The 27,087-nt window shown below is 45.4% G+C and overlaps 1 protein-coding gene across 4 annotated transcripts in view; it reads left to right on the forward strand.

Annotated features, from left to right (window-relative positions):
• Positions 1-26,830, forward strand: part of LOC143817536 (piwi-like protein 1) — a 102,975-nt gene extending 76,145 nt beyond the window's left edge. For all 4 annotated transcript variants that reach the window (XM_077299029.1, XM_077299028.1, XM_077299030.1 and 1 more), the window contains 6 exons: positions 15,288-15,391; positions 15,693-15,763; positions 15,971-16,127; positions 24,208-24,333; positions 26,278-26,425; positions 26,504-26,830. In XM_077299029.1, the coding sequence (XP_077155144.1) occupies positions 15,288-15,391; positions 15,693-15,763; positions 15,971-16,127; positions 24,208-24,333; positions 26,278-26,425; positions 26,504-26,620 (723 nt within the window). In that variant the 3' untranslated portion in view covers positions 26,621-26,830. The remainder of the gene's footprint in view (positions 1-15,287; positions 15,392-15,692; positions 15,764-15,970; positions 16,128-24,207; positions 24,334-26,277; positions 26,426-26,503) is intronic.
• Positions 26,831-27,087: the final 257 nt, after the last annotated feature.

The raw sequence follows: 27,087 nt of genomic DNA on the forward strand, positions 1-27,087 counted from the left end.
ATCAACACCACTCATATGTTCCCCGTCCAAATTCACATTATAGGTTATGCCACCCTCAATAATTGGAAGATACCCCTCCTCAGCCTTCACTTGGAGCAAGTGTAACAGATCTCTTCGGGAAGTGGAATAAATCTCTCGATTCGCTGCCATTTGCCTATAAAAGGCCATGGGGAGGTTTCTGGATTGGGTAACTGGATGCAAAGGGTGTTTATTTGGGATGGGGAAAAGGGAGTTTACTTTGGCCTGTCAGGAGTAGCTTTCACATCATCTTCTTCAAAGATATTACTGACTCGGGGGCAGGAGGAGGTGGCGGTAGTACGGGCACAAGAGGCATCTGCTGCAGAAGCGGGGCAGGAGGCTCTGTTACAATTACAGATTGTATTGCCTGATGGGCCGTTATGTGGCTGTCGAGGACAAATCGGACCTCCTCCAATTTTATGGGGTTTTCCTGTATACACCGCTCTATTGCTGATACTATGACCATGGCGGCATCCTTCCTGGGATATTGAAAGATACCGGCAGAGATTAATAGTATGGCCATTGTACGTTGAGGCATCGTACTGGGGGAAGGGACAGAGGAGGCATACAGGATTGCGTTCTGGACAGCCTCAGTAAGTAATTGTTGGGACCTAGGAATGTCGGTAGATTATATTGTGGTCCCACTGCATGTATTACATATTGACACGGCATTTGTCCTGCTCTGGTTGCTGCGACCTGTCTTGTTTCTACCTGGCCATAAGTTTGTATATATGAATTAGATTCTTCCTGTATCATGGGTCTGCCTTTCTGTGAAATTATTGCAGCCAGTCCTCCAGCATGGCGGAGTTGGTTGTCTGCGGCATTCACTATAGCCCCAACATGTTGTTAAGATCCCCTGTCCCTATTCTAAAGAGCACATCATGACGGTGGGGTCCAGGAATAACATTGGAATACATTTCCTGGAAATCTTCTATCTCCTCCTGTGTATCCTGTCTCTGAGCGGGTGACTAAAGTAGGAGGGGGTGGATACTTCTAACCGCTAGCAATACTAGGCATAGCAGGGACTGGCGGTGGCTGATAAGTGCCGTCAGCGTTTAGCAAGGGAAAGGTGGGGCTACAACTCCGGGTCTTCTTGCTCCACAATTGTAACAGACCTCTCTCCACTGAGGATTAGTAACTCCGCATACATCACAAATCCACCCGGCAGGATCATAGGGTGGGGGCGCACTGGATTTTGGCAACCCAGGATATATTGGTGCTTTGGGATTGAGGGGCACGGCGCTTAGTCGGGAGGAGAGGCTTGATTTCCTGGGGAGGGGCCATATCATCTAACAGGGAGCCCCCCTGTCCCAAATCATCATTTTTAATTGTTTGTCTCTCTGGCACGTTAATCTCAGTCACTTTCTCAGTTCCTTCTTGCACCACAAAACATCCAGTCTTTGTCATAGTAGTAGACGGCTTTCCTTTTTCAACGTAACAATAACAGAAACAATCAGAACTCACTTCCTCTGTTGATCCTCAATTTGCTATATATCAATCACTCAACTTGAAGCAGGTGAATCACTTACAAGTTTCCTTCTAAAACTACGCACCATATTTTACTTCCAACTTCAACTTACAATATGTCTTTCTACTTCAATACAGTACTGTTGCTTTAAACAAAACACAGATCTACCAGCGCGTACTACACCAAGGACAGAAGAATATACAGAGAATCTTGAGTGCAGTTACATGCCCCCTCCCATCCGAGATTTTATCGGGAGATAAGAACTCACAGAATTCCTCAACACAGAACGGAGAAACTCAGAAGCAATCACGCAGCTGTTAGACTGCCCCTCCCATCAGACTTTTAGAAATTTTCTGTCTTTCACACAGAAACAGAATGCAGCAGTTCTCAGACTTTAATTAATTTCTACAAAACCTTCATCACACAAATCCAAACTGTTCTTTTTCTTCCATGGAAACATGATTCTCCTTTAGATCTAAATATCCTTACATCAGTTGTGCACGGTACTGGAGCTGCCGTTCAGTCTGTTCAACCGGGTCTATCTGTACCCCACAAAATTCAACGCTGTACTCAGTGAAAGGAGGAGGGTGTCTCAGACTAGCCCTCCGGACACCTCTGGAGATAGATATCTCTATCTATCTATCTATCTATCTATCTATCTATCTATCTATCTATCTATCTAATATATAAAGCTGAATGTGTGTATGTATGTGTGTATGTATGTGTGTATGTCTGGGATTGGCATCTGCCCCATCGCAGCTACAGCCACAAAATTTTCCATAGTCACACGTCTGGACCCTGAGAGCGTCATAGGCTATGTTGTGAGGCGAAACCTTAACCCCGCACGTTCCAATTCGCCAAACAATTTTGCCCCTATCTACATAATGGGGGAAAAAGTGAAAGGAAAAGTGTTGGAGGCAAATTGACAGCTGCCAGATGTGAACAAGGGGGACTTAAAGAGTGAGAGCGATGGCGCCAAAGAGTATGTACCGTACAGTTGCTAAGGTGGGGCCCCGACATGGAATACTCACCACACACGGGGATATGAACACACACAGAAAATGCGCCACACACTACCACGTACTTGAACACATATCACCCTCAGCACACATTTCACCACACATACACCAACCTCGCCACATAAAAGTCGAAACACAAAAGTCGCCGCTCAAAACTCGCCACGCGCAATACTCGCCACATGCAAAACTAGGCTCACGCAAAACTCGCCACACGTGCAAAACTCACCTCATGGAAAACTCGCCACACACAAAACTTGCACACGCGGAAAAATTGCCACATGCACAAAAGTTGCAACACACAAAACTTGCACATACTCAAAACGCACCACACATAAAAGTTGCCACGCGCAAAACTCGCCATGCGCAAAACTTGCTGCACACAACTTGCTACACTAACCTGTCACATGCAACTCGACACACAAAAAGTTGCTACACGCATGTCGCCACACAAAACTCATCTCACAAAAGTTGCTACATGCATGTCGCCACACGCAACTCAACACACACAACTTGACACATGAAACTCGCCCTAAAACACACACAAGTCTGGTAGTATCCTTCAAAAATAAAAATCTGATTAATAAGCAGACAAACTACAAGAGCAACAACTGTACCATATAGGAAATACGGCAGCTGTCAGTCACATGACCTGTCTATTATGTGTATGTGTGAGCTAATATATACTGCCAGGGGGGAGGGCTTCCTGTTGGCTGGGGATTTTATCAGGCTGCCAATTTAGCTTACAAATACTGAGGTAAAAATACTGAGCAAATAACGTGTGAACGAGGTCTAATACAGGAGGAGATGACACAGATATATACGATATACAGGAGGAGATGACACACAGGTATATACTATATACAGGGGAGATTACACACAGGTATAAACTATATACAGGAGGAGCTGACACAGGTATATACTATATACAGGAGGAGATGACACACAGGTATATACTATATACAGGAGAGATAACACACAGGTATATACTATATGCAAGAGGAGATGACACAGGTATATACTATATACAGGAGAGATGACACACAGGTATATACTATATACAGGAGGAGATGACACACAGGTATATACTATATACAGGAGGAGATGACACACAGGTATATACTATATAGAGGAGGAGATGACCTACAGGTACATACTACATACAGGAGGAGATGACATACAGGTACATACTACATACAGGAGGAGATGACATACAGGTATATACTATATACAGGAGGAGATGACACACAGGTATATACTATATACAGGAGCAGATTACCTACAGGTATATAGTATAAACAGGAGGAGATGACATACAGGTATATGCTATGTATAGGAGGAGATGACATACAGGTATATACTATATACAGGAGGAGATGACACACAGATATATACTATATATAGGTGAGATGACACACAGGTATATACTATATACAGGAGGAGATTACATACAGGTATATACTATATATAGGAGGAGATGACATACAGGTATATACTATATACAGGGGAGATGACACACAGCAGGTATATGCTATATACAGGGGAGATGACATACAGGTATATACTATATACAGGAGAAGACATACAGGTGTATACTATATATAAGGGAGATGACAAACATGTATATACTGAGGTGAAAATGAGAGGTGTGAGGTGAAAATGAAAAGGAGTGAGGGAAAATAGTGGAGTGATCGGAAAATGACAGATGTGAGGTCGAAATGACAAGTGTTAGGGGGGAATGAGAGGAGTGAGGGGGAAAATGAGGGGTGTAAGGGAGAAAATGAGAGGCGTGATGGGAAAATAAGAGAAGTGAGGTGCTATAACTAACCACAGATATTTACTATGCGCTCTTCAGCTGAAAAATATATATGTATATATATATATATGTATATGTGTGTATATATATGTATATATATATATATATATATATATATATATATATATATATATATATATATACTCGAGTATAAGCCGACCCCCCTAATTTTGCCACAAAAAACTGGGAAAACTTATTGACTCGAGTATAAGCCTAGGGGGGAAAATGCAGCAGCTACCGGTAAATGTCAAAAGTAAGAATAGATACCAATAAAAGTAAAATTAATTGAGACATCAGTAGGTTAAAGGGAACCTGTCACCTGAATTTGGCGGGACCAGTTTTGGGTCATATGGGCGGGGTTTTCGGGTGTTTGATTCACCCTTTCCTTACCCGCTGGCTGCATGCTGGCCGCAATATTGGATTGAAGTTCATTCTCTGTCCTCTGGAGTACACGCCTGCGCAAGGCAATATTGGCTTGCGCTGGCGTGTACTCCGGAGGACAGAGAATGAACTTCAATCCAATATTGCGGCCAGCATGCAGCCAGCGGGTAAGGAAAGGGTGAATCAAACACCCGAAAACCCCGCCCATATGACCCAAAACTGGTCCCGCCAAATTCAGGTGACAGGTTCCCTTTAAGTGTCTTTGAATATCCATATTGAATCAGGAGCCCCATATAATGCTCCATACTGTTCATTATGGCCCCATAAGATGCTCCATATTAAAATATGCCCCATATAATCCTGCATAAAGGTTAATAATGGCCCCATAAGATGCTCTACAGACACATTTGCCCAATATAATGCTGCACAAATGCTGATTATGGCCCCATAAGATGCTCTATAAAGATATTTGCCCCTTATAGTGCTGCACAAATGTTATGGCCCTATAAGATGCTCCATACAGACACTTGCCCCATATGCCGTAGTGCCCTACAAACGTTATTTATGGCCCCATACAGACACTTGCCCCATATAGTGCTGCACAAACATTATGCCCCTATATAGTGCTGCAGAAACGTTATGGCCCCATATAGTGCTGCAGGAATGTTATGGCCCCATATAGTGCTGCAGGAACGTTATGGCCCCCATATAGTGCTGCAGGAATGTTATGGCCCCATATAGTGCTGCAGGAACGTTATGGTCCCCATATAGTGCTGCAGGAATGTTAGGGCCCCCATATAGTGCTGCAGGAATGTTATGGCCCCATATAGTGCTGCAGGAATGTTAGGGCCCCCATATAGTGCTGCAGGAATGTTAGGGCCCCATATAGTGCTGCAGGAATGTTATGGCCCCATATAGTGCTGCAGGAATGTTATGGCCCCATATAGTGCTGCAGGAATGTTAGGGCCCCATATAGTGCTGCAGGAATGTTATGGCCCCATATAGTGCTGCAGGAATGTTATGGCCCCATATAGTGCTCCAGGAATGTTATGGCCCCATATAGTGCTGCAGGAATGTTATGGCCCCATATAGTGCTGCAGGAATGTTATGGCCCCATATAGTGCTGCAGGAATGTTATGGCCCCATATAGTGCTCCAGGAATGTTATGGCCCCATATAGTGCTCCAGGAATGTTATGGCCCCATATAGTGCTCCAGGAATGTTATGGCCCCATATAGTGCTCCAGGAATGTTATGGCCCCATATAGTGCTCCAGGAATGTTATGGCCCCATATAGTGCTCCAGGAATGTTATGGCCCCATATAGTGCTGCAGGAATGTTATGGCCCCATATAGTGCTGCAGGTACGTTATGGCCCCATATAGTGCTGCAGGTACGTTATGGCCCCATATAGTGCTGCAGGAACGTTATGGCCCCATAGATGCTCCATACAGACACTTGCCCCATTTGCTGCGATAAAATAATAAATCACATACTCACCTCTCCGTCGCTCAGGCCCCCGGCACTTTCAATAGTCACCTGCTCCTCGTTCCGGGCGCCGATCTGTCTCCAGCACTGACGTTCAGCAGAGGGCGCGCACTGACCGCGTCACCGCGCCCTCTGACCTCAGCGTCACTGCTGGAGACAGATCGGCGCCCGGAACGAGGAGCAGGTGACTATCGCGCAGCGCTCCCCTCCCCGTATACTCACCTGGTCCTGCCGCTGTGTAGATCCCGCTTCCCCGACGCTGCAGCGCTTCATCCTGTACTCAGCGGTCACATGGTCCCGCTGATTACAGTAATGACTATGCGGCTCCACCCCTATGGGAGGTGGAGCCGAATATTCATTTACTGTAATGAGCGGGACCATGTGACCGCTCAGTGCAGGAAGACGCTGAAGCTGCTGCTGCCGGCGCTGGGGAAGACAGGGACCTGCAGGGACCACGCCTGGACTAGGTGAGTATTTTTAGACAGCCCCCGCTCCCCCTCCCCTGCCGACCCCCGGGTATGACTCGAGTATAAGCCGAGAGGGGCAATTTCAGCCCAAAAAAGTGGGCTGAAAATCTCAGCTTATACTCGAGTATATACGGTATATATTATATTGTAGAATTATTAGGCAAGTTGTATTTTAGAGGATTATTTTTATTATTGATCAACACCTATGTTCTCAATCAGCCCAAAAGACTCGTAAATATCAAAGCTTAATATTTTTGGAAGTTGGAGTGGGGCTTTTAGGCTATGTTCACACGTTCAGGATTTCCATCCTTTTTTTTTCCTGACTGAAACTGCAGGTCTCTGCAGAAAACGCAGGTGCGTTTTTTGGTGCGTTTTTGGTGCGTTTTTTGGTGCGTTTTTTAGTGCGTTTTTTAGTGCGTTTTTTGATGCAGTTTTGTCTGCAGATTGTCTGTGTTTGACAGAAATAAAGTTTACTGCAGTGGGGGGGGGGGGGGGGAAATGATGTCATTTCCTTGTCCAACCCTTTTCTTCTTCCATCCTCCATTTTGGGACTAAACACCAAAATGAGTGGACGTGTTTTGAATGACAGCGCTCCGCGTTTTGCGCCGCATGCGTCACTGCAGCGCACGCATCCGGGCGCAGAGGACGCAGCAAGTTGCATTTTTGCTGCGTCCAAAATCAATCGAAAAAAGGACGCATGCGGCGCAAAACGCAGCGTTGTGCATGCGTTTTGCTGCGTTTTACTTTGCGTTGTGTGTTGCGGCGCCGACGCTGCGGCGCACAACGCAAATGTGAACATAGCCTAAGTGCCACGTATCACGTATTTCAGTGCCACGTGATACGTGCCACGTATTTAAGTGCCACGTGCCACGTATTTAAGTGCCACGTGCCACGTATTTAAGTGCCACGTGCCACGTATTTAAGTGCCACGTATTTAAGTGCCACGTATTTCAGTGCCACGTGCCACGTATTTCAGTGCCACGTGCCACGTATTTCAGTGCCACGTATTTCAGTGCCACGTGCCACGTATTTCAGTGCCACGTGCCACGTATTTCAGTGCCACGTGCCACGTATTTCAGTGCCACGTATTTCAGTGCCACGTATTTCAGTGCCACGTATTTCAGTGCCACGTATTTCAGTGCCACGTATCACGTATTTAAGTGCCACGTATTTAAGTGCCACGTATCACGTATTTCAGTGCCACGTATTTAAGTGCCACGTGCCACGTATTTCAGTGCCACGTGCCACGTATTTCAGTGCCACGTGCCACGTATTTAAGTGACACGTATCACGTATAAGTGACACGTGTCACGTATTTAAGTGCCACGTATTTAAGTGCCACGTATCCCACGAAGATTTTCCATGGAGAACAGACACATCCAGAGATATGTCTGCTCTCCACGGATGCAGCAACACACTGACAGGAGCCATAGTTCCTGTCGGTGTGTCACTGCGCATGCGCGAGTTTACCGGCGGTCATTGACCCCGGCTCTCTCGCTTAACGGCAGTGCTGCGTGGGAAAGTTCAACGCAGCTGTACTGCTGTTAACCGAGACGCCGGAGTCATTGAGCTCCGGGACAGTACGCGATACACTGCTAGGAGCTTCGCTCCTGGCAGTATATTGCCGGAGAGCAGCCGATCGGCGTGGGACACTCGTTTTATGGATTCTGCGGACAGGGAGTATGGATTTGGTTTATTATTTTGTGATTTTTTTCCTGGAGGATCGAGGGCTTCGCCTACAAGTGTGCTGTTGGTGAGTATATACTCTATGTTATGTGTTGTATGTACTGTACTGTGTGTCATGTATGTGTATTGTGTGTAGGTGTTTTGTGTAACTTTACTATTGTGCTAAGTCGCCGGACACAGGGACAACTCTCCCATCCTAATACCGGATGGGAGTAGTAGTCCATACGGCGACTTAGCACAATGGAGGCACTATCGTCGCATGGGGACACGCGCGCGCGCGCGCGCGCGCGCACACACACACACACACACACACACACACACACACACACACACACACACACACACACACACACATACACACACATACACACACACACACACACACACACACACATATACCAAATCAATCAAACGGCCGACACGATCCCCATGCGACGGTATGCCTCCATGTCTCTCCGCCCACGCACTTCCGGCCCCGCACTTCCGCCCGCTCCCCCGCACTTCCTGCAGCAGCGGTTCTGCACATCAAACCGCAGTAAAACACGCAGATATATTTTTGATCTGCGTGTTTTACTGCGATTTTGACCTCACAATGGAGGTCTATGGGTGCAGAACCGCTGCGGTTCAGGAAGAAGAATTGACATGCTCCTTCTTTTTTCCGGGAGCTATTCAGCACGGCTTTTTTTTTAAATTTCCGGACCATGTGCACAGTGTGTCCTGTTTTCCATAGGGTACAGTGTACTGTACCCTGCATGGAAAACAGCTGCGGAACCGCAGCGGCAAAACCGCCGCGGTTCCGCGGTAAAAAACGCACTGTGTGAACATGGCCTTATAGTTTTAGCTATCTTAGGAGGATATCTGTTTGTGCAGATAACTATTACTGTGCAGAATTATTAGGCAACTTAATAAAAACCAAATATATCCCCATCTCACTTGTTTATTTTCACCAGAAAAAACAATATCACTGCACAAAATTTAGAAATAAACATTTCTGACATGCAAAAACAAAACCTCTAAAAATGAGTGACTAATATAGCCCCCTTTCTTTATGATGACACTCAGCAGCCTTCCATCCATAGATTCTGTCAGTTGCTTGATCTGTTTACGACCAACATTGCGTGCAGCAGCCACCACAGCCTCCAGACACTGCTCCGAGAGGTGCACTGTTTTACCTCCCTGTAGATCTCACATTTTATGAGGGACCACAGGTTCCCTATGGGGTTCAGATCAGGTGAACAAGGGGGCCATGTCATTATTTTTTCTTCTTTGAGACCTTTACTGGCCAGCCACGCTGTGGAGTAGATGGAGGCATGTGATGGAGCATTGTCCTGCATGAAAATCATGTTTTTCTTGAACGATACCGACTTCTTCCTGTACCACTGCTTGAAGAAGTTGTCTTCCAGAAACTGGCAGTAGGTCTGGGAGTTGAGCTTCACTCCATCCTCAACCTGAAAAGGTCCCACAAGTTCATCTTTGATGATACCAGCCCATACCAGTACCCCACCTCCACCTTGCTGGCGTCTGAGTCGGAGTGGAGCTCTCTGCCCTTTACTGATCCAGCCTCTGGCCCATCCATCTGGTCCATCAAGAGTCACTCTCATTTCATCAGTCCATAAAACCTTTGAAAAGTCATAGTATCATAGTTATTAAGGTTGAAGGAAGACTTTAAGTCCATCTAGTTCAACCCATAGCCTAACCTAACATGCCCTAACATGTTGATCTTATGGCCCCATCGGTCTTAAGATATTTCTTGGCCCAGTCTTGACATTTCTTTTTTCTTGTTCACAGGTGGTCGTTTTCAGCCTTCCTTACCTTGGCCATGTCCCTGAGTATCGCACACCTTGTACTTTTTGTTACTCCAGTAACGTTGCAGCTCTGAAATATGGCAAAACTGGTGGCAAATGGCATCTTGGCAGCTTCAAGCTTGATTTTTCTCAATTCATGGGCAGTTATTTTGCGCCTTTTTTGCCCAACACGCTTATTGCGATGCTGTTGGCTATTTGCCATGAAACGCTTGATTGTTCGGTGATCACGCTTCAAAAGTTTGGCAATTTCAAGACCGCTGCATACCTCTGCAAGACATCTCACAATTTCGGACTTTTCAGAGCCCGTCAAATCTCTCTTCTGATCCATTTTGCCAAAGGAAAGGAAGTTGCCTAATAATTAAGCACACCTAATATAGGGCGTTGATGTAATTAGACAACACCCCTCCTCATTACAGAGATGCACATCACCTGATTTACTTAATTTGTAGTTGGCTCTCAAGCCTGAACAGCTTGGAGTAGGACAACATGTATAAAAAGTATCATGTGATCAAAATATAACTTGCCTAATAGTTCTGCACGCAATGTATATATTCCTGAGGTACGTATCCTACCCAATCTTCCATCACCTCACCATGCCTGATTCTAACAGTGATCAAGATTTCAGGATATTTTGACTAAAAAGAGCGTTACAATCACTGGTCAATCCGGAGTGTCCGTCCCTTATGAGGTACGGTTCGAACACTGGGCCCCCAACGGAACTACACCTCTATATGATTCCACCAAAGAATCACCCCACCATCGGGGACAACCTCACATCCTCTTTGCAGCAACAAACACAGGAAAACCACACCAGTCAGTCTGAACAGTATAACTGCCAACTCACCGTGGTTGTTGTGGGGGATGATCAGTCCCAATTTTCCAGTGCCTGTGTCTGGTCCGAGGGTCCTTTGTCTTGTTGTCCTCCGGGGGGCAGAGGCGTCCCTGTTTGGGGACCCCACTTTTGGGCGCCAAGCTGTTGAGGGAGGATCTGGAGTGACCCTTCATGGTTGAGTCAGTGATTTTCAAATTGTCAAGGTCTCATAACAACAATGAACTTTAGCCTAGTAACAGAATTTATCTCAAAACAGCAAAATGGAGTCGAAAAGCACAAAATGAAGCCTTTAATTTTTCTTAGTTTAACCCTTCACAGTGTAACTAATTCGTCACGTGCCCGCTCTCAGCACGTGACTTGGGCTGTGCCTGCAAGGGTTAATCTGTCTCCCCACTCTCAGTCCAGCATTCAACCTCTGTCCTATGCTCTAATGGGAGCATAAATCACACACAGACCCAGGACACACACCCGCTCATACATGCTGCCACCACTCATCGAACACACGGGCGATGAGTCTCGGAAATATTAATACTACCACTCATAAGGCTCACACACCTTAGGCTATGGATTCTTTTAGAACATTCAAGGTTCAACTTGTTAAAGTTTTATACTTTAATACAAAAAAGGTTCAGTGCTTACAGTAAGAAAAGGTATAAAAATATGATAATAAAGACAACTTATGCTAAACAGTATAAAAATAAACAGGAGAAAACTTACAGAAATCATCTAACTGGTAGTTTGCTTTGTGCTCCCTGAGGAAAGGGGGGTGAATGGAGTTGGTGGAACACATGAGCGTCTCAGGCTGCCCTCACATGTGAACACGTTTTTTAGGTATACAGGTCTAATTTATAGCTTTGGTCTGGAGGTCAGGTTTCTAGACCAGCCCCTCAGGTTAATATCATAATTGCTTGTATGTTGATTGGTCCACGGCCGCGCCCCCCCAATCAATATATTCTTTTCTCTTGAGATCCTTTGTGTAACAGCTGTCACAGAGATACTATCAGGCCGTAGTTAACATCTCTTTCAAGAGCTAGGAGATATCAAATGTTACCTTTCTTCTTGGCCTCCAGCAGGACCCCCTGGTGAGGTTAGAGACAGAAGTCTACTTGTCTCAGGAAAATACACATTAACACCTGGGTGCGACCTGCAACTTTTCAAGACAGTTACATTAAATAATGTTACATTATTGCCATTATATAATGTATCTAGATTATATATATATATATATATATATATATATATATATATATATATATATATATATATAATATATATATATACACAGTACAGACCAAAAGTTTGGACACACCTCATTTAAAGATTTTTCTGTATTTTCATGTCTATGAAAATTGTACATTCACACTGAAGGCATCAAAACTATGAATTAACACATGTGGAATTATATACTTAACAAAAAAGCGTGAAACAACTGAAATTATGTCTTATATTCTAGGTTCTTCAAAGTAGCCACCTTTTGCTTTGATGACTGCTTTGCACACTCTTGGCATTCTCTTGATGAGCTTCAAGAGGTAGTCACCGGGAATGGTCTTCCAACAATCTTGAAGGAGTTCCCAGAGATGCTTAGCACTTGTTGGCCCTTTTGCCTTCACTCTGCGGTCCAGCTCACCCCAAACCATCTCGATTGGATTCCGGTCTGGTGACTGTGGAGGCCAGGTCATCTGGCGTAGCACCCCATCACTCTCCTTCTTGGACAAATAGCCCTTACACAGCCTGGAGGTGTGTTTGGGGTCATTGTCTTGTTTAAAAATAAATGATGGTCCAACTAAACGCAAACCGGATGGAATAGCATGCCGCTGCAAGATGCTGTGGTAGCCATGCTGGTTCAGTATGCCTTCAATTTTGAATAAATCCCCAACAGTGTCACCAGCAAAGCCCCCCCACACCATCACACCTCCTCCTCCATGCTTCACAGTGGGAACCAGGCATGTAGAGTCCATCCGTTCACCTTTTCTGCGTCGCACAAAGACACGGTGGTTGGAACCAAAGATCTCAAATTTGGACTCATCAGACCAAAGCACAGATTTCCACTGGTCTAATGTCCATTCCTTGTGTTCTTTAGCCCAAACAAGTCTCTTCTGCTTGTTGCCTGTCCTTAGCAGTGGTTTCCTAGCAGCTATTTTACCACGAAGGCCTGCTGCACAAAGTCTCCTCTTAACAGTTGTTGTAGAGATGTGTCTGCTGCTAGAACTCTGTGTGGCATTGACCTGGTCTCTAATCTGAACTGCTTTTAACCTGCGATTTCTGAGGCTGGTGACTCGGATAAACTTATCCTCAGAAGCAGAGGTGACTCTTGGTCTTCCTTTCCTGGGGCGGTCCTCATATGAGACAGTTTCTTTGTAGCGCTTGATGGTTTTTGCCACTGCACTTGGGGACACTTTCAAAGTTTTCCCAATTTTTCAGACTGACTGACCTTCATTTCTTAAAGTAATGATGGCCACTTGTTTTTCTTTACTTAGCTGCTTTTTTCTTGCCATAATACAAATTCTAACAGTCTATTCAGTAGGACTATCAGCTGTGTATCCACCAGACTTCTGCGCAACACAACTGATGGTCCCAACCCCATTTATAAGGCAAGAAATCCCACTTATTAAACCTGACAGGGCACACCTGTGAAGTGAAAACCATTCCCAGTGACTACCTCTTGAAGCTCATCAAGAGAATGCCAAGAGTGTGCAAAGCAGTCATCAAAGCAAAAGGTGGCTACTTTGAAGAACCTAGAATATAAGACATAATTTCAGTTATTTCACACTTTTTTTGTTAAGTAAATAATTCCACATGTGTTAATTCATAGTTTTGATGCCTTCGGTGTGAATTTACAATTTTCATAGTCATGAAAATACAGAAAAATCTTTAAATGAGAAGGTGTGTCCAAACTTTTGGCCTGTACTGTGTATATATGTATGTGTGTGTATGTGTGTGTGTGTGTATGTATATATATATATATATATATGTATATATATATATATATATATATATATATATATATATATACATATATATATATATATTACACAGCAGTACATGAGTCATGCACATGTGCGGCTGTGTTTTTTTTATCTATATGATGCAGTTTGCAACTTTGCACGTGTTCACATTAGGAGTGCTGGTTGGCTTTTTTTCTCTCTCTCTCTCTCTCTCTCTCTCTCTCTCTCTCTGTCTTTAGATATATAGAGATATATACACATTAGATGGTGGCCCGATTCAAACGCATCGGGTATTCTAGAATATGTATGTAGTTTATTTATGAAGTTTTCAGAATAATGCAATTTATACACAGGATTCGGCCGGGCGCGACCAATTAGCGAAGCGTGGTACAAATTCCGCCCCAATTCGCGGGCGGCCGGACGTGACCAATCAGTGAAGCCAGGGCCGGCTCCAGGTTTTTGAGAGCCCCGGGCGAAAGAGTCTCAGTGGGCCCTCCTCTTTAACACATACCACGATTCGTGATGCACAATTACAGCAGAGAAATATACCACAGCCAAGTAGCATATAGCAATGTGGGCACCATATCCCTGTTTAAAAAAAAAAAAAAAAAAAAAGAACTAAAATAAAAAATAGTTATATACTCACCTTCCGGCGGCCCCCGGATCCAGGCCAGGCGTTTAGCGATGCTAAAGAAAAATAAGGGGAGAAGCCAGCACTGCTTATGGTCCGAACGCAATACAAATGATGCACATGCACCTACTGAATTCTAATTTAGTGATGCTCCTCGCGACCCTCAGGTCCCAAGAATGCATTGTGGTCTCGTGAGATGATGACGTAGCGGTCTCATAAGACCGCTACGTCATCATCTCGCGAGAGCGCAGTGCATGGCCCGGAGCGTCGTGAGGAGCGGCAAAGGCACCAGAAGGTGAGTATATAATTTATTTTTTTTTTTTAACATTAGATCTTTTTACTATTGATGCCCCATAGGCACACAGGGTTAATAGCAGTGTTAATGGACTGCGTTACACAGCGGCATAACACGGTGTAATGCAGCCATTGTGTGAGCACTGACTGGAGGGGAGTATGGAGGGGCGAATTCGCGGCCGGACTGTGCCCGTCGCTGACCAATCAGCTGGTCGCTGACCAATATATTTTCAAAATAAAAGTTCAATTCCTTCAATGAAAATGTGGAACGTTTTATCAACCCACTGTTCTGGGCGACGTTTCGTCTCCACCTGAGCCTTTCTCAAGATATATATATATATATATATATATATATATATATATATATATATATATATATATATATATATATATATATATATATATATTTACATAATACACATATTTTTTTTTTTTTTCCTCAGCTGGATAAAGCAATAATTATTGGGATTGATTGCTACCACGACACCCTGCAGGGGAGGAGATCTATTGCTGGCTTTGTCGCGAGCACGAACAAGCAAATGACTCGGTAATGTATCCGCCACGTCCGGGTTCCTCATACATTGCTGGCTCCTCACTCCGGCTAATGCAGAGAACTGGAGCAAGGACCCTGAGCGCCCCCTCCGGATACAGCCACCATTGTACGCAGCCCCCAGAATAAACTAATTGCCCCCACGGTCTACAGCCTCCGTGCCCCTCAGCCCCGCACCCCAGAGTGGGCCGGCACTGATGCCATTGTGCCCCTGATGTCTTGTAGGCCCATAGCAGCCTATGAGATGGCGGCCTTATTCTGAGTGAGCCCTAAGTAACCTCTGACCTTTCTATTTTAGCTGGTTTTCCCGATGCGTCGTCCAGGATCAGAGACAAGAGATTGTCGATGGCCTAAAAGTTTGTATGCAAGGTAAAAAATATAATAAAAAGTTCCAAATGTGCAGAACAAACACGTATACGGCGCTGCACACATCTGATGCAGGGGTGTCTGATCCCCACCGATCCGATGTCTGTGGCCTATAGCAGAATTTCAGTGCGCCTGTGGGCTGCCTTATTTACTGGTATCACGATGCCATTATGATTTTTTTCTGTCTTTATGTCCTTTCTTTCTCTTTAGCGGCGCTGCACGCATGGACCAAGACTAACGAAGGAAACCTGCCGCAGCGCATCATCATCTACAGAGACGGAGTAGGCGACGGGCAGCTCAAGACCTTAGTGAACTACGAGATCCCACAGTTCATTGATTGCATCAAGTCTGCTAAACAGAATTACAGGTGCGGCAGAGGTGGCCCCTAACCCTTATGGTTCCTGACACAATTTTAATTTTTGTACTTTTAGTATTAAAAAAACAACAAAACCCTTTTTTTAATTTCTCCATCAATATATCCGTACGAGGACTTGTTCATTGCAGGATGAGTTGTAGTGTTGAATGACACCATTCATTTTACCATAAAATGTACTGATGAATCGGAAAGTAATTCCTAGTGGGGGGAAAATGGTGGGGAAAAAAAAATTCTGCCATAATTTTGTAGTTTTCTTTTTGTTTGTTTGTTTTACAACGTACCGTGTGCAGTGAAATGACCTGACAATAAGATTCTCCGGACGATTACAGCGGCACCAAACTTCTCTACTGTTTTTTTTTTAAAAAGGAAGGAAAGCCTTGTTCCATCATCCTTCTATAGTCTAAATAATCAGAAGGAAGAGAAACTTCAAACTCCAGATGTTAAAAGATGTGTAGTTAGAAGATATCTAAAGAAAAAACAGAGGAAAAAAAACCCAATCAAAAAGTCCAGAGTAGTTAATATAAAATCATGAAAATGTTATTAAGTAATAATACATCAGATTTATAACATGAATAGAGCAAATGCAATAGAAAATAATATTTAAAATGTATAAAGGGCGCACCAAACCATTAGAAATTCTATATTTAGTAGTTGCCACATATAACGTGCAAAAGACGTGGTAAAAAATAGTAAAAAAAAAATATAAATGCATAAAAAATGTGATAACCACTAATGGGCACCGCTGACACAGTGATCTCATGCGGAAAATGCTAGTGTGCAAACAGTGTGCAAGCCAAAGTACATATGCAAGAGAGTTGAAATAGTAATTAGGCTGAACTGTACAAAAATACCACTAGGTGTCGCTGTTGATAACAGCAAGTGTTGGCACACGGGAAAAGAGATTGATAGTAATAAGAAAACATAATGCGGTCATGATAGACATGTACTTACTATGCTCTTAAGATCCCAATTTCCTGGATGGCGCCTGACGAAGGCAGCATGCCGAAACGCGCGTTGGGGAGGGCACCATCCAGGAAACCGGGATCTTAAGAGCATAGTAAGTACATGTCTATCATGACCGCATTATGTTTTCTTATTACTATCAATCTCTTTTCCCGTGTGCCAACACTTTCTGTTATCAACAGCGACACCTAGTGGTATTTTTGTACAGTTCAGCCTAATTACTATTTCAACTCTCTTGCATATGTACTTTGGCTTGCACACTGTTTGCACACTAGCATTTTCTGCATGAGATCACTGTCAGCGGTGCCCATTAGTGGTTATTAAATTATTTTTTTATACATTTATATTTTTTTTACTATTTTTTACTACGTCTTTTGCACGTTATATGTGGCAACTGCTAAATATAGAATTTCTAATGGTTAGGTGCGCCCTTTATACATTTTAAATATTATTTTCTATTGCATTTGCTCTATTCATGTTATAAATCTGATGTATTATTACTTAATAAAATCTTCATGATTTTATATTAACTACTCTGGTTTTTTTATTTCTGTTTTTTTCTTTGGCTAATTTTCCCGATTAATAGTGAAGGACAGTCTTGCTCCCTTAACAGATACTATCACACTACATAGCGGTACTACTAGTATTATTATTATTATCATCACCACTATTACTATCATATTCCACGCTATGTAGCCATATTTGTTAGTTCTATATGAAAAATTATTTTCTCGATCTAGGGTGGCACCCTCGTTCTGGTATTTTTTAGAAGATAACTGTCTGTTACAGAGGCCTGGAGGAAAGACCGTTCCTTGTGTCCTTACAGGGACCCAGGAAGGGGCTTAAAGTGCCGCTGGTGATGGAATCCGTCTTGTGGTTGTTGTGGAATCTTCATTTTCAGTTTTGAGTGAATGATCTGCTCGTGCCCAGGGGTGGGGGGCTTCATCTGGTGGTCTGATTAGGTATTCATAATGCAGACTGCTGACAGATCACTGATCCCTCAAAAAAAAATCCATTTTAAAATGGCACCTGCGCAGTAGCATCTATTTGTGTCTATAGAGGAGATCCGATAGCTGCCACTGCACATGCACAGATGGCGCCATCTTGGAGGAGGATTTTTTTTTTTCTCGGGCTAGCAGGGGCAGCACACAATCTAGAAATGTACAAGCGTCTAGGAAATTGATCCGCAGTACGTCCCACGTACACTCACGTGCCATGGCGTCTCTGAGCTCCATTTCTCGTTCTCCCTCAACAAATGTTGGTAGTGAACTCTATTCTGAGTATGAATCGGACGTCTCCTTAGATCCCGTTTCGCCAGACTTTCAGAGGACTGTTGATTCTCTGAGGCCGTCAACCAAAATCTGGAGGTTGATTAAGACTCCAGCTCTGTGCCGGATCACGCTGTGTGCTTCAAAAAAGCTAAGCGTCCTCATAGAACATTAACCATTCACCCGGAGTTTCGGGATATAGCTAATCTACACAGGGAGCGACCGGATAAGTGCTTTACAAGACAAAAACCGCTTGAGGCGAAGTACCCTTTCTCAGCAGATCTCAGAAAGGATTGGGCCAAGTCCCCTGCAGTAGACCCGCCAGTCTCTCACCTGGCATCCAAAACCCTTCTATCCCTGCCGGACAGATCATCTATTAAAAATCCCACAGACTACCAGATAGAAAATTTGGCTCGATCTGTCTTCGATGTCTCAGGTGCGGCTCTATATCCTTCCTTCGCTGCCGTGTGGGTAGGTAAAGCAATGGTTTCTTTGTCGGAGACCTTGGCTAATTCTATTCAGAGCAGTAATCTTCCTCCAGGAGCAGCGCAGCTGGCTAGCCATATTTCTCAGGCAGGAGATTACCTGGTACACGCTTCTTTGGATGTGGCCAACTGTGCGACTCTATCGGCGGCAAATGCCATCACGATCAGAAGATCTTTATGGCTCAGAGAATGGAAGGCAGATTCTGCATCAAAAAAGTCTGACATCTCTTCCTTACTAGTGTGGGTGTTTGTTTGGAAAGAAACTGGATCAGCTTATCTCGGACGGTACGGGAGGAAAGAGCAAATTTCTTCCCCAGCAGAGGCTTAGGTGTCCTTTTCGGCGTCAACAACAAATCCGTTTCCGATCCTTTCTCGCCAATCCGGATTGGTCCAATCCCACTACCTCTTCAGGATCAGGACGCTCTCCTCGCGCGAACAGAGGACCCCAGGCATCCTTTAGGTCCAATCAGTAATGGAAGGGCCAGACCAAACAGTCTGGATTTAAGGGAACTAGGTCCCACAGATTTTCCTCCCAATGACTCATGGGGTTATCCAGTCGACACCAGCAGGGTAAGCGGTCACCTACTTCTGTTTCACCAGGTCTGGCTCTCAGTCGTTCACGACGAATGGGTCACAGACCTGGTGTGTTCCGGATACAAAATCGATTTTTCTTCGAATCCCCCGACTCGTTTCTTTCCTTCCCAACTTCCAGCATCAAGGGCAAAGACTCTTTCCCGAGCCATAGACTCTTTGCGCCGCAATGGCGTCATTGTTCCGGTGCCGGGAAACAAAAGGTTTGAGGGATTCTACTCCAACCTATTACCGTATATACTCGAGTATAAGCCGACCCGAGTATAAGCCGACCCCCCCCTAATTTTGCCACAAAAAACTGGGAAAACTTATGGACTCGAGTATAAGCCTAGGGTGGAAAATACAGCAGCTACCGGTGAATTTCAAAAATAAAAACAGATGCTCCATACCGTTCATTATTGCCCCAAAGGAGGTTCCATATAAAGCTGTGCCATATATAATGCTCCATACCGTTGATTATTGCCCCATAGATGCTCCACATAAAGCTGTGCCACATATAATGCTCTGCACCGTTCATTATGGCCCCATAGATGCTCCATATAAATCTGTGCCCCATATACAATGCTCTGCACCGTTCATTATGGCCCCATAGATGCTCCTTATAAAGCTGTGCCATATATGCTCTGCACTGTTCATTATTGCCCCATAGATGCTCCTTATAAAGCTGTGCCATATATGCTCTGCACTGTTCATTGTTGCCCCATAGATGTGCCATATAAATCTGTGCCATATATAACGCTGCTGCTGCAATAAAAAAAAAAAAAAAAACACATACTCACCTCTCTTGCTTGCAGCTCCTCAGCGTCCCGGCGTCTCTCTGCACTGACTGTTCAGGCAGAGGGTGGCGCGCACACTATATGCGTCATCGCGCCCTCTGACCTGAACAGTCAGAGCCAGAGGACGGGAAGACAGAGCGGCGCCCGGCGGTTGGAACGTGGACAGGTGAATATAAAATACTCACCTAGTCCCGGCGCTCCTGACGCTGTCCCTGCCTGTCACACTGTCTTCGGGTGCCGCAGCCTCTTCCTCTGTCAGCGGTCACTGGCACCGCTGATTAGAGAAATGAATATGCGGCTCCACCCCTATGGGAGTGGAGTCCATATTCATAACTTTAATGAGCGGTCCCACGTGACTGCTGAACAGGGGAAGAGCTGCGGCACCCGACGACAGTGTGACAGGCAGGGACAGCGTCAGGAGCGCCGGGACTAGGTGAGTATGCGACAATCCTCTCTCCCCCTCACCCGCTGACCGTGACTCGAGTATAAGCCGAGAGGGGCACTTTCACCCCAAAAATTTGGGCTGAAAATCTCGGCTTACACTCGAGTATATACGGTAGTTGTCCCAAGAAAGGACAGAAAAGTGAGACCCATACTAGACCTCAAACTTCTAAACAAGTTTGTCAAGGTCCGTCATTTCCACATGGAGTCTCTTCGTTCGGTCATAACCTCAAGTGAAAAAGGGGAGTTTCTAGCATCCATCAATTATTCGATATGCTTACCTGGACATCCCGATTCCCCCACCCCCAAAAGTTCCTGCGTTTCACCATTCGCGAACAGCATTTTCAATTCACAGCCTTGCCCTTCGGCCTCGCTACTACTCCCAGGGTTTTCACAGGGCGGCTGTCATGTCCATTCTGCACTCTCGGGGCCTGGTCGTCCTGCCCTGTCTGGACGAACTCTTGGTCAAGGGTCCGTCTTTCCACGACTGCACGGAGTCCGTTCGTATCACTTGAGATACTCTTTCTCGTCTAGGTTGGCTGATAAACTTAGCCAAGTCTTCCCCCGTTCCAGCTCAGCAGATATCCCCTTTTGAGGCATGACCCTGGACACCTCGCGAGGGTTGGTGATTCTCCCTCAAGACAAGGTCCTAGCCCTTCAGCAAGGAGCCCCCCACACTTTTTCAGTTATCCCCTCATTCCATCCCCTTTGCGATGAGGGTACTCTAGAAAATGGTGACAGCATTGGAAGCGGTTCCTTTAGCACAGATGCACCTCCGGCCCCTACAGCATGCTCTTCTAGCCGCTTGGGACAGGAACCCTTTCTTCCTCGACTGCCGGTGCCGCCTATCCCCGCGGGTCAGGCAAACTCTCAGAGGGTGGACATTGAGTTCTTCCCTCAACCAGGGAAAATCCTTTTTGCCGGTCCAATGGCTAGTGGTGACTACAGATGCCAGTCTTCTGGGCTGGGGAGCAGTTTTTTGTCACCACACCGCTCAGGGCTGCTGGTCATCTCAGTAATCGAAACTGCCAATCAATGTCTTGGAAATCCGAGCGATATGGCTAGCGCTACTGCAGTTTCATTATCTCCTAGCTGGTCACCCAATCCGAATTCGATCGGACAACACCACGGCTGTGGCATACATCAAGCATCAAGGGGATACCCGCAGCAGGGAGGCCATGTGTGTAGTAACTCGCATTCTCAGCAGTGCACATACCAGGCTTGGAAAACTGGGCGGCAGACTTCCTCAGCCGCCAGGGTCTCGCCTCGGGGGAGTGGGAACTTCCAACATATCTGTCTTTTTTGGGGGACCCCGGATGTGGATCTGATGGCGTCCAGACTGAACGTCAAAGTCTCCAGGTTTTTAGCTCTGTCTTGAGTTCCAAGAGCCATAGGAGCGGGTGCTCTGGTTCTTTTGTGGCGCCAGTTCCGTTTTCTGTACGTTTTTCCCCCGCTGCCGCTTCTTCCGAGAGTCATCTGGAAGTTCAAGGCGGAAGGGGTTCCAGTGATCCTGGTCGCTTCGGATTGGCCATGCCGGTTGTGTTTCGCAGAGTTGGTGTGCCTCGTCGCCGATGTACCCTGGCAACTGCTGGTTCGTTCAGATCTGCTCTCCCAGGGACTGATTCACCACCAGAACACGGCGGCCCTGTGTTTAACGACTTGGCCGATGAATCCTGGATTCTGGCCCAGGCTGGTTTTTTACAACGGGTCACGTCCACAATGATCAGTGCTTGTAAGCCTGCGTCGGTACACATTTATCACCGTACCTGGAAGACATGTTTTGCTTGGTTCAAGGCTCGTGGAAGTCTTCCCCCTCCTCTTCTCTATTCCCACCATTTTGGAGCTCCTACAGAACGGCCTGGTCTCAGGCCTGGCGCTCGGCTCGGTCAAGGGCCAGATATCCGCCTTATCGGTCTTATTCCAACGAAGGATTGCAACAATACCTCAGGTGAAGACATTCATTTAGAGGGTTACACATGTGCTTCCCCCCCCCCTATCGCATGCCTTTAGACCTATGGGACCTTAACTTTGTCCTTTTAGTCTTACAGGAAGCTCCTTTTGAACCGCTTCAGGACATTTTGCTCACCTTGCTATCCTGGAAGTTGTTTTTCTTGTTTCAATCACATCAGTAAGGCGGGTTTCGGAGCTAGCTGCTCTGTCCTGTCGGGCGCCTTTCCTTATTTTCCATCTGGACAAGGTTGTCCTCAGGCCGTCCCTATCCTTTTTGCCCAAGGTTGTCTCATCCTTTCAACTTAATGAGGACGCTGTTCTTCTTTCATTTTGTCCGACTCCAGTCCACATGATGGAAAAGGCTTTCCATACTCTGGATGTAGTCAGAGCTCTGAGAAGGTATATCTCGAGGATGGTGTCCTTCCAAAGGTCGGATTTCTTGTTCGTGTTCCTGAGGGTCACAGGAAGGGTCTAGCCGTTTCGAAGGCAATGATGGCTACATGGATTCGTTCCATCATTCAGGAGTCCTACAGCATCAGAGGTAAGCCTATCCCAACGGGCATCAGAGCACACTCCACTCGGTCAGTGGGTGCTTCTTGGGCCATTCGGCATTGGTGGAGCAGGTCTGTAAAGCCGCAACTTGATCCAGCCTACATACTTTCTCGAAGCACTATAATGGGTCATACTCAAACTTTGGCTGATTTGCTTTAATTATTGTCTTGTTAATGTTGTTACTTATGACTGTTGTGTTTGAAACTGTTAAGCTGTAAAGCGCTGCAGAATATGTTGGCGCTATATAAAGATTATTAGTAGTATGCGGGGAAAAATTCTGCAGGCTGTGGTGGCACACATCTAGACAGTTGTTACGTGAAGCCTGATGTTTTCGGTTGTTGTTTCCTACCCAGTGACTGCTTTGGGACGTTCCATGGTCCTGTATCCCCCAACTAGGCTAAGGAGAAACAGAGCTTTTTGTGTACTCACCATAAAATCCTTTTCCCCGAGCCACTCATTGGGGGACACAGCACCCAACCTGTTAGCCTAATGGCTTGTGCTTGTTTCTTTTTTTGACATGTTGTTGTACTCTTATGTATTATTAATGTTCTCCTACTGCTTTTGCACTGAACTGGTTCTCTGGGAGCCAGCACGAGGGTGTATACTGCAGGGGAGAAGCTAACTTTCTTTGTATTAACTTGGTGTCAGCCTCCTAGTGGCAGAAGCATACACCCATGGTCTGTGTCCCCCAATGATTGGCTCGGAGAAAAGGATTTTACGGTGAGTACACAAAAATACCCAGTTTTTAACCACTAAAGTATACATAAAAAACCTTACAAGTTTGCTATCACCATAATTGTACTGACCTGAAGAATCATGTTGAACAGCAACAAAACAAAATCCAATTATGGAATTCCTCTTTAAGAAGCCGGTTTGTAGTTGCCATCGTTCCCATTAGATCAGTTTTAGGAGAACGTCCATGATCACATTGGCAAGTTAATGTGAGCCGCTCTGCTCACTTCTGCTGTGTTTTTGGTTTTTGTAGATGCTTCTCATCAATCAAAGAAATTTTTTTTTGTTTTGTTTTTTTGTTTTGTTTTTTTAGCCCAAGACTAACCGTGGTGGTGGTGAAGAAAAGAATAAATGCCAGATTCTTTGCCAATATGGGCGGCCGGCTCCAGAATCCACCACCGGGAACAATCGTTGATAGTGAAGTCACCAGACCTGAATGGTTAGTACATATGTGCCCAGAATAAGTATGGAGGGAGGACTAGTAATGTCTGAAGTGTGACTCCTGGGAGACCCCCACCTTACTTCAGACCCCACACTGGGAGATGTCTGGCAGTCAAGTAAATGAGGATGAGCTGCAATACCAGACACTGCCACATAAAGAGTAGTGCTGGTTTCTGATTTCAGACACCCCCTTTAATCCAGATCAAGGGAAAGTGGACACTAGGAGGTATTTTACTGTAAACTCCCCGACGTTTTAAATATTTCCATAGATCTCTGTTCCTATGGACTCCTTGGTCGGGAGGCTCAAACATAGTGTGCTCAGTATCTTAAAGGGGTTGTCTATTACATGTAAAAATAAAAATTAGCCAATGGGGGGGGTCTTAAATGAAAAAAAGCCCCCTACCGGACCCCTGACATTCCTCTGTGATACAGATCAATCCTCTTCCTGCTGAGACAGAATGTGATCGCTGAAGGGCATCAGTCATCACTAACTGGCTGCAGCGGTCACTTTGTGTTCCTTGCTGGAAGAAGTGTGGAGACTCTCAGGGATGGGAGGACACAGGCAGCGTTACAAAGAAGTGGTGGGGCTCTTGTATCTTTTTGACCTATAAGACACCTTTGGGCCCAATCTTAATATAACATATACTGGACATCCCCTTTAATAAAGTGGCCAGCAGCGATCTGACCGATGCTCTCAGCAATTAATCCATACTTCTTCTGTAAAGTCTCCGGAACAGAACTTGCTCAGAGGAGGCATGGACTTTAGGGCAACCACAAAAAGCTTAGCCAAATCCATTGTTCACGGACTTTCCTGAGTTTCCATAGTTGTCAGGTTAAACTGAAAGAAATGGAGTACAAGTCAGTATGTATGGAAACTAGGAGCATGTTCACACGGGCCATCAATACAGAACAAAGACAATATCTTGCTGTAAGTAGAAGCATTCGTGCATATGGATAACACTGGGTATTTAATAAACACTGATTTTATAAAAGAAAAGTGAAAGCCATCCCAGCAACGTCAAGGTGTGCTCAAGTTCAGGATGGTGTTGACGAAGCACCCGATGTTCTCTATATCCACTACGCCTTTTATTTACAGCAGGTATTTATTGTGTTTGTTTTGGGTCTTAGGGTACTGTCACACAGTACCATTTTGATCGCTACGACGGCACGATCCGTGACGTCGCAGCGATTGTATGATTATCGCTCCAGCGTCGTAGACTGCGGTCACACGTTGCAATCACGGCGCTGGAGCGATGCCGAAGTCCCCGGGTAACCAGGGTAAACATCGGGTAACTAAGCGCAGGGCCGCGCTTAGTAACCCGATGTTTACCGTGGTTACCAGCGTAAACGTAAAAAAAACAAACAGTACATACTTACATTCCGGTGTCTGTCCTCTGGCGTCTCAGCTTCTCTGCACTGTGTAAGCGCCATAGCCGGAAAGCACAGCTGTGCTCGCTTTCTGGCTGGCCGACGCTCACAGTGCAGAGAAGCTGAGACGCCAGAGGACAGACACCGGAATGTAAGTATGTACTGTTTGTTTTTTTAACGTTTACGCTGGTAACCACGGTAAACATCGGGTTACTAAGCGCGGCCCTGCGCTTAGTTACCCGATGTTTACCCTGGTTACAAGCGAACACATCGCTGGATCGCTGTCACACACAACGATCCAGCGATGTCAGCGGGTGATCAAGTGACGAAAGAAAGTTCCATACGATCTGCTACGACGTACGATTCTCAGCAGGATCCCTGATCGCTGCTGCGTGTCAGACACTGCGATATCGTAATGATATCGCTAGAACGTCACGAATCGTACCGTCGTAGCGATCAAAATGGTACTGTGTGACAGTACCCTTAGAGTTGCCAGGTTGCTCTCGATAGATTAGCGATGGCTGACACCATCGTCTATAAACCATTAACGCCCGTGTTGTCTGCTTCCGCCCAGGTATGACTTCTTCATCATCAGCCAGTCTGTGAGACAAGGGACCGTCTCCCCCACACATTACAACGTTGTGTACGACACCGGAGGCCTGAAGCCCGACCACATGCAGCGCCTGACCTACAAGCTCTGCCACCAGTACTATAACTGGCCTGTACGTAGTTACTGGGAGATTACTGGAGAAGGGACTTCAAGAGTCCTGCCTGTTCACTGTTGTTTTTTTTCCTCTTAGGGTGTCATCAGAGTTCCAGCACCGTGTCAGTACGCCCACAAGCTGGCCTTCCTGGTCGGGCAAAGCATCCACAGAGAACCCCACAATTCTCTGTCCAGTCTCCTGTACTACCTGTAGAAATTGTGCAGGGCTGAGGATTGTTCAAGTGTCTGGTTTGAATTGAAGTTTTTGAAAAAATTGGCAGAGTTGGAAAAGCCAAAAGTAGCAGCTACCAAATTGTAGCTGTCGTATATATTTATTTTCTTTACTTTTATTTTATTAATTAGAAATTATATTGGTTAATGTTGACAAAAGGTTTAATAAAATAGTTATGTTCTGGCTTCTCAATCATCCGATGTTTATTAGACTTGAGATTTTTCTGCTAATTTTGCAGAGGAGCTAGGTTGTTCCAATAAAATCTTCCATCTTTCAGCCAAAGAGAAATCCTCCATCCTTCGGTATCGGAAGAGCCAGGGTGCACAATACTTGCCTTTTTGTAAGAGCAAAGTGGCTTCTTTAGAGCTGATCCAACATTTCTAGGCATCCATTCAAAATCAGACTTTCTCCTTCGCCTCATTGGGGGACACAGACCGTGGGTGTATGCT

Source organism: Ranitomeya variabilis, chromosome 3 (genome assembly GCF_051348905.1).
Source record: "Ranitomeya variabilis isolate aRanVar5 chromosome 3, aRanVar5.hap1, whole genome shotgun sequence".
In the NCBI taxonomy this organism is placed as follows: Eukaryota; Metazoa; Chordata; class Amphibia; order Anura; family Dendrobatidae; genus Ranitomeya; species Ranitomeya variabilis.